The following is a 7,485-nucleotide window of genomic DNA, read 5'->3' on the forward strand; positions in this document are numbered from 1 at the left end:
TAAGAAAGGTCCTCAGTACGCCTCTCACCTCTCCTCGAAGTGGCACAGTCTGGCAGACTGACTCACTGAGGCTGCCATGTGGCAGCGCTAGGCAGAGGCCGCTTACGTGCGGTGGGACTCAAGATCTGAAGGTGGCCAGCGTGCCACACCCAAACAGAGTAACCCTCCCGAAGGATGTTCTATCTAATGTAATGTGATGCTGTTTTTTTGCATATTACTAGTTGGTGATGCGTAGTTGGTGTCCTGCCCGCCGTGGAGCCTAGTTGGTGTCCTAGTTTCCTAGTTTGTGTGCTAGCACTTGGAGCACTTGAGTGCAGTCATTAGCCTGACAATCCGAGCACTTGGAGCACTTGGAGTGCAGTCATTAGCCGCACAATCCAGGGCCGGGGAGCTAAGATAAGAAGCGCACCCAGCGGGCCGGATGATTGGGATCGGGTTACGGGCTAGAGAGCCCTATCAGCGGATTTTTTTCTCGCTTGCAGCCGCCCATCGAAGCGCCGCAAGCTCGCCGTGCTGTCCGACAGCGATCCGCTGTGATCCACACACATGGTTCTGCCTCTCGTCCCGCTCGCGGTCTCTGCCGGCGGCGCAGCTGTCGCTGGCGTCAGCGGCTGGGCGTTTGTGCAGTATGACAAGCTCACCACGCAGTTTGCCCAGCAGCAGGCGCAGCTCCACCAGCTTCAGCTCTCTGCCGAGAGCGTGCAGACACGCACGCTTTGGAGCGAGCTCCTCGAGCCCGTGGCCAAGCGCTGGGGCGGCGCGCTGAAGCTGATTGCTTACTCGCTCTGCGCCGTCTCCGGCACAATCATCGTCGTCGGACTCGGTCGAGCGCGTCGGAGGCTCAATCACCGGCGGTGAGGTACTGACTGGCGAATTGCCGAGGGAGCGTAGGCGCGTGGTACGAGATGCGATGCCTCCGCGACGCCAACCAGGTCCGGCTCGCGAACCGCGGCGCGCCAATCAATCAGCAACAATTGATCACTGATAACCAACAACCAGGTCCGGCTTGCGAACCGCGACGCGCGACGGCTACGTGCCGAGAACGCCAAGCTGCGCGCACGGCTGGAGGCAGTCGACCCGGGGGCGCTGCGGGAGATTCTCGGCCACGACGACCGCCCTGTCGGCCCGACTGCCACCACCAGCGCCGCCACCTTCGGCACGGCGGCGGCGCTATCGGAGAAGGGCGCACAGGCAGGCGGCGAGGCGCGGGCGGTCGCAGAGGCGCCGGCGGTGGGGGATTAGACATTGACCACTAGACGCCGGCGGTGGGGACTTGGCGCCGGCCGCCGAGGCAGGGCGCCAGCATGCTGCCCAACTCCCATCAGGCCCTTTGAGATTTGTTTGTCCCGTGTCAGAGGGCGAGGGGAAGCGGGAGAGGTGGCTGTAGCGTGTGCAGGCGGACCAGGATTTGAGCGAAGGAGTGCAAGAGCGTGTGCTAGCCACTCGGGCGCCGGGACCGGTGTGATCATGACCCTATGCGGGCGGGCGCGGGGCGACTGCGGCGTGTAAACGAAAACAAGCGTTCTTCTGTTTTTACTCGCATTAACGCCTGCGCGGCAGTAAGCTCCTAAATCCTTCAGATTCTCGTTCATCCTCCAAGCACCATCCCATCCGTCATCGCCGGCGGGCCTCGGCCTCCCACGATGTGAGAGACCGCGGATGTGCGCCGCCGACCGTGATGCCGACCATAGATTCTCCTTCTTCTGCAGTCCCGACCTGACCCCGCCCCTGTCTCTCGAGGACCCTGTCCTCCCTCGAGCACCTGAGAAAGCTTATAAGCGCCATTGAGAGAGGACCCCACAGGCGCCTCACTGTGGAGTGCAGAGCGCTTCACTTAGTTAGGCACTTCTTGAGCGTCCAGGCCTCGGGCAGGATGCCGTTGGTGAGGACGTGCGTCGAGGCGATCGGCGCCTGAGCGCGGATGGTGGGGGCGCATTGTGAAAGAATCACTCACGCTTCAGCACAGCCTCGGGCTCGCAATCCGGGATCCCTGCAGTTCTTGCGGCGCTCGAGGACATACGCCTTGGAAGGCTGCGCGCAGATCGGCTTGGGCATGGTAGCAGGACCTGCTGCTCCACGCGCGTGGCAGCAGCACGTGGCTGCGTCGGAGGTCGGTGCGGGTGTGGAGGATGGCGGCAACGTGGCCGCGCAGCACACGAAAGGAATTCGCTCAAAAAGAGATCTTGAAATAGCTAAAACGAGAACAAGGGACCGGCAGGCGGCGGCGTCGCAGGACGAGGCAGAAGAGAACGAGTGGGACGGCCGCGAGGTGGCATGAAGGTTGCAGCGAGAAGCGGCAGAGAGAGAATTCTTGATACGAAACCACGACGACACACACCAGTCGACTCGCATCGGTTGCCTCCATGAACGGCGGAGCTATTCTCGCGCCCACACCACACCTGGCTCCAACGTGGACACGCCCATAGCTGGGGACACTACTAGGTCACGCATGGCATCACAGAAGTTTTATCTCTGGGCCCCGAAAGGCATCTCTAGCAGTGTCGTTACACATGCCCCCTCCCCTCCTGGGCGCATGCGCCTCACGTCTCGCCAGAGCATAAGCCCTTGGCGTGTGGCGAGACGAGTTTTTCGCCATCGCCGCGAGCAGCAAGCCGCCCGCCGCAAACAGCCGGAGGCCTCGCCGCGGCACTGGCTGCGCCGCGGTCCCGCACCCGTCGACGCAGCTCCCCCCGCGGAAGACCGCGCGTAGACGTGACCAAAACCGCACGACTCGGCGCCGCGAGAGCAGCCGTTGAGAGCGCAGGTAGGTAGGTAGAAAGGTGAAGAACAGCCAGGCTCGGACTGGACACCAACGCGGTATGGGTGGACGCGAGACAGATGATGACGACACGCACGAACGACACACAGACACAAACAAGCTCACAAGACACACAGCCAGCTGGCTGCCACACACCCTGAGTTGGCGTATACATAACTCAGGGCCACATTCTTCCTGTCGCCCCCCCAGCACTCCAAGGTGCCAAGAGAAACAAACAAGAGCGCCTTCGTTGTTAATATCCGCACGTTTTTCTTTCCTCCGACCAGGGCGCGCGACGCCGACGACGCTGCAGCCTCTAAAGGCCCACCGCCTCGCCCTCCGCCTCCTCTCCGGAGAGGTTCGCCACAACCTCGCGAACCGCGCCACTCGGCGGCCGAGGCCGACACGAGGCGCCGCGTCGGCCGCCTCTGGCCGGACCACGCTGCCCAGCGCTGGCGGCTCCAAACGCACAGCCTCGGGCCGGCAGACGCGTAAATTCCCGCCCGATTGGCAGCGCCGGCGTAAGCACGGTGGTGAGAACACGGCGTCGCCGCCGGGCACGGTCTCGCTGCGGAAGAAGCTCAACCGCTGCGCCCAGGCGCGCAACGTCAAAGGCGCGCTCGCGCTGTTCGCGTCCGAGGCCGAGTCGGGCGGCGTGGTGCCGGACACGCGCTCGTACAACGTGCTGCTCGGGATGCTGGTGGAGCGGCCAGACGAGTGGTGGCGCGTCCGGCGGCACATGGCCGCCGCCGGCCTTCCGCCAGACGAGGCGACAATCTCGCTCGAGGTGCGAGCCCTGGTCAACACGGGAGATCTGGACGCCGCCGCCGAGACCGTCGCCGCAGCCGCCGCGCGCGGCATGCCAGCAAGGCGGCGGACCTTTGCGTCGCTCCTCGAGGCGCTCTGCGGCGCCGGCAGGCTGGCCGCCGCGGCGCGGATCTCGGGCCAATCTCGGGGAATCTCGGCGTGATCTCGGGTGATCTCGGACAGGCTGTCGGCCGCGGCGCGGATCGTCGTCTCGATGCGGCGGCAGCGGATACCGCCAGGCGAGGAGCTGCCAGTGAACTAGCACTACTCATGCATGTCTGGTTGATGCGGCAGCTAAATAATAATTAGCTAATTAATAACTAACGAATTGCCCGCCAGGCGAGGAGCTGCTCGTTTCCCTCGCGTCGCTCTGCGCGAAGGCGGCGGCGCGAGGGCGCACTTGCTGGCCCAATCCCAGTTAGTTAGTTAATTAATTATTTTATTATTAAGGCGGCGGCGCGAGGCGCACTTGCTGAGCTGGCGCAGGCAGCGGGCCGCGGCGGCGCCTCGCGGCCTGCCGCCGCCGCCGCCGGCAGCGGCAGTGATTGCAGCAGCAGCGGCGGCGGCGTCGGCGGCGGCGTCGGTGATGGTGGTGGTGGCGGCGGCGGCGGCAGTGGCGGCAGTGGCGGCGGCGGTGATGGTGGTGGTGGCGGCGGCGGCGGCAGTGGCGGCAGTGGCGGCGGCGGTGATGGGGATGGTTGGAGGGAGACGGAGGAGGCGGAGGCGGCGGAGGCGGCGGAGGCGGAGGAGGCGGAGGAGGCGGCTGAGGCGGCTCTGCTCGCAGCTTCGCCCGACGGCTGGCTGAGGTCCATCCTGGATGAGCTGCAGCAGTCCGTGGAGGAGCTTGATTAATAGTTAACAGTTCATCATTGGTTACCTAGGTCCATCCTGGATGAGCTGCAGCAGTCTGTGGAGGAGCTTTCGCCCGCCTCCCAACCCTGACCCTACCCTAACCCTACCTCCAACCCTAACCCTAACTCAAACCCTAACCCGTATCCTTACCCCAACCCCACCTCAACCCAAACCCTAACCCTAACCCTAACCCCACCCCTACCCCTACCCCTACTCCTAACCCCAACCCTAACCCCACCCCCAAACCCTAACCCCAACCCTAACCCGTATCCTAGGAGCTGTCGCCCGCCTCCGCCCGCCGCCTCCGCGCGGAGCTCGCGCGAGACCACACGCCCTTCGCGCCCGCCTGGCGACACCCCCTCTTGTGTGTAAGCACCGTGTTGGCCACTCGTACCAATGCTAAGCGAGCCTAGGCGCGCCTCCTTCGCCGACGTCACCGCGCACGGCGTGTGTGGTGTCTGCGGCGCCGACCTCTCTGCAGGCGCTGCGCACCCGACCACACCTGCTAACCCTAACCCTAACCCTAACCCTAACCCTAACCCTAACCCGACCCGCCTTTTTCGAACCGCCTCTCGAACTCTCTCTCCGTCTGGCAACTCTCTCTCTCCTGCCTCTGCTGCGTTTGGCAACTCTCTCTTCTCCCTCTGCTGCCCTCGCTGACCCTTCTCTGACCCTTCTCTGGCCCTTCCCCGCACCTTCCCCGCACCTTCCCTGCACCTTCCCTGCACCTTCCCTGAACCTTCCCTGCACCTTCCCTGAACCTTCTCCGCAGGCCCGCTGGTGCCCGCGCAACGGGCGCGCCTTCGCGAGGGCCTCCTGGCCGCCTAATTAATCATTAATTACTAGTTAATCATTGATTAATTAGGCGCGCCTTCGCGAGGGCCTCCTGGCCGCCTAATTAATCGTTAATTAATAGTTAATCATTGGTTAATTAGGCGCGCCTTCGCGAGGGCCTCCTGGCCGCCTAACCAATCCTTAATTAATAGTTAATCATTGATTAATTAGGCGCGCCTTCGCGAGGGCCTCCTTGCCGCCGCCGCTGCCCGAGGTCCGGTCCCATCCTAACCTAACCCTAACCCTAATCTAACCCTATCCCGAACCCTAACCCTAACCCTAACCCTAACCCTAACCCTAACCCTACCCCCAACCCTAACCCAAACCCGAACCCGAACCCTAGGCCCGCTCCACGGCCTGGCGTTGCGTGCCTTCGGCGAGTGGGTGTCGCGCCGCGGCTACAAGTGCGTCGTGGACGGCTAATTAACTGCTAATTAACCACTAAGTAACTACTAATTGACCACTAATTAACCACTAATTAACCACTTATTAACTACAGGTACGTCGTGGACGGCGCAAACGTGGCGTACCGCAACCAAAACTACGACGGCGGACGCTTCTCGCTGGAGCAGGTGGGATTACCCGAGATTACCCGAGATTACCCGAGATTACGGCGGCCGCTTCTCGCTGGAGCAGGTGGGCCTCCCGCTCAACGAGCTGTGAACAGCGCCTCTTCACACCTCTCGCTGGAGCAGGTGGGCCTCCTGCTCGACGAGCTGTGAACAGCGCCTCTTCACACCTCTCGCTGTGAACAGGTGGGCCTCCTGCTCGACGTGCTGTGAACAGCGCCTCTTCACACCTCTCGCTGTGAACAGGTGGGCCTCCTGCTCGACGTGCTGTGAACAGCGCCTCTTCACACCTCTCGCTGTGAACAGGTGGGCCTCCTGCTCAACGAGCTGTGAACAGCGCCTCTTCACACCTCTCGCTGTGAACAGGTGGGCCTCCTGCTCGACGAGCTGTGAACAGCGCCTCTTCACACCTCTCGCTGTGAACAGGTGGGCCTCCTGCTCAACGAGCTGTGAACAGCGCCTCTTCACACCTCTCGCTGTGAACAGGTGGGCCTCCTGCTCAACGAGCTGTGAACAGCGCCTCTTCACACCTCTCGCTGTGAACAGGTGGGCCTCCCGCTCAACGAGCTGTGAACAGCGCCTCTTCACACCTCTCGCTGTGAACAGGTGGGCCTGCTGCTCAACGAGCTGTGAACAGCGCCTCTTCACACCTCTCGCTGTGAACAGGTGGGCCTGCTGCTCGACGAGCTGCGCAGGAGATCGGGGGGAGCCGCGCCGCTGCTCGTGCTGCCAAAGGTCTGCATTGCGCTATGAACCGTTAGTTAGCGTTGCACGCGCTGCTCGCTGCCAGAGGTTATTAACTGATTAACCATTATGCTGCCAACGGTCTGTTCCTTGCTAAGTGTTGGTCATTGACCGTTAACTAGCGTTACACACGCTGTTCGTTGCTGCCGAAGGCTACGTATCAACTGTGAACGAACTTCTTCATCATTGATGAACCCTCTGCTCGTATGCTGCCGAAGGTCTACCTGACGGCGCGCCTCGTGCCCAACCACACCCAGCCGCGCGTCGTGCCGAGCAAGGAGCGTGCGGCCTACTCGGCCGCCGAGGCGGCGATCGCCAAGAGGCTCCCAGACACTTCCGAGACACTTCCTAGACACCTCCTAGACACTTGCTCGCGGCGGAGGTAGTCACGCTGCTTGGGCAGGCGAGGAGGGGAGAGGAGGAGAGAGGGAGAGGGAGAGGGAGAGGGAGGAAGGGAGAGGGAGAGGGAGAGGGAGAGGGAGAGGGAGAGGGAGAGAGGGAGAGGGAGAGGGAGAGGGAGAGGGAGAGGGAGGGAGAGGGAGGGAGAGGAGGAGAGAAGGGTGGGGGAGAGGAGGAGACACTTAGGGAGCGTGCGCGGTAGCGAGCCTGCCTCCCTCCACCAGCGAACCTGTCACGCACCTACTCGAGATGCAGGCGAGATTACCCGAGATTACCCGAGAGTACCCGAGATTACCCGAGATTACCCGAGATTGCCCGAGATTACCCGAGATCGCCGAGAGGCTGCACCTACTCGAGATGCAGGCTGCGCGGCAGCGAGCATGTCTGGGCGGTGCCGGACGGCTCGAACGACGACTGGTACTGGATGCTCGCCACGCTTGTGCTCGCGGACAGCGGTGGCGGCGGCGGCGGCGGAGAGGTGGTGCGCGCCGTGACCAACGACCGGATGCGCGACCACGCGGG

The 7,485-nt window shown here is 63.0% G+C and overlaps 2 protein-coding genes across 2 annotated transcripts; both read left to right on the forward strand.

The window, feature by feature from the left end:
- Window positions 1–498: 498 nt before the first annotated feature.
- Window positions 499–4,265, forward strand: EMIHUDRAFT_469384 (hypothetical protein; the record flags this gene model as incomplete). The annotated part of the gene is made up of 5 exons (XM_005776549.1): window positions 499–823; window positions 3,046–3,676; window positions 3,749–3,804; window positions 3,905–3,945; window positions 4,016–4,265. Coding segments are annotated over exons 1-5 (1,254 nt in total), but the record flags the coding sequence as incomplete, so codon positions are not given.
- On the forward strand, window positions 4,152–6,573 carry EMIHUDRAFT_116093 (hypothetical protein; the record flags this gene model as incomplete). Its single annotated transcript, XM_005776550.1, has 13 exons — window positions 4,152–4,250; window positions 5,423–5,465; window positions 5,595–5,655; window positions 5,751–5,823; window positions 6,007–6,024; window positions 6,067–6,084; window positions 6,127–6,149; window positions 6,187–6,209; window positions 6,247–6,269; window positions 6,307–6,329; window positions 6,367–6,389; window positions 6,427–6,449; window positions 6,487–6,573. 13 exons carry the CDS (start codon window positions 4,152–4,154, stop codon window positions 6,571–6,573), a joined length of 537 nt encoding a protein of 178 aa, XP_005776607.1.
- Between the last annotated feature and the right edge of the window lie 912 nt (window positions 6,574–7,485).

The sequence above is a fragment of the Emiliania huxleyi genome, assembly GCF_000372725.1.
Source record: "Emiliania huxleyi CCMP1516 unplaced genomic scaffold EMIHUscaffold_278, whole genome shotgun sequence".
NCBI classification, from domain to species: domain Eukaryota; phylum Haptophyta; order Isochrysidales; family Noelaerhabdaceae; genus Emiliania; species Emiliania huxleyi.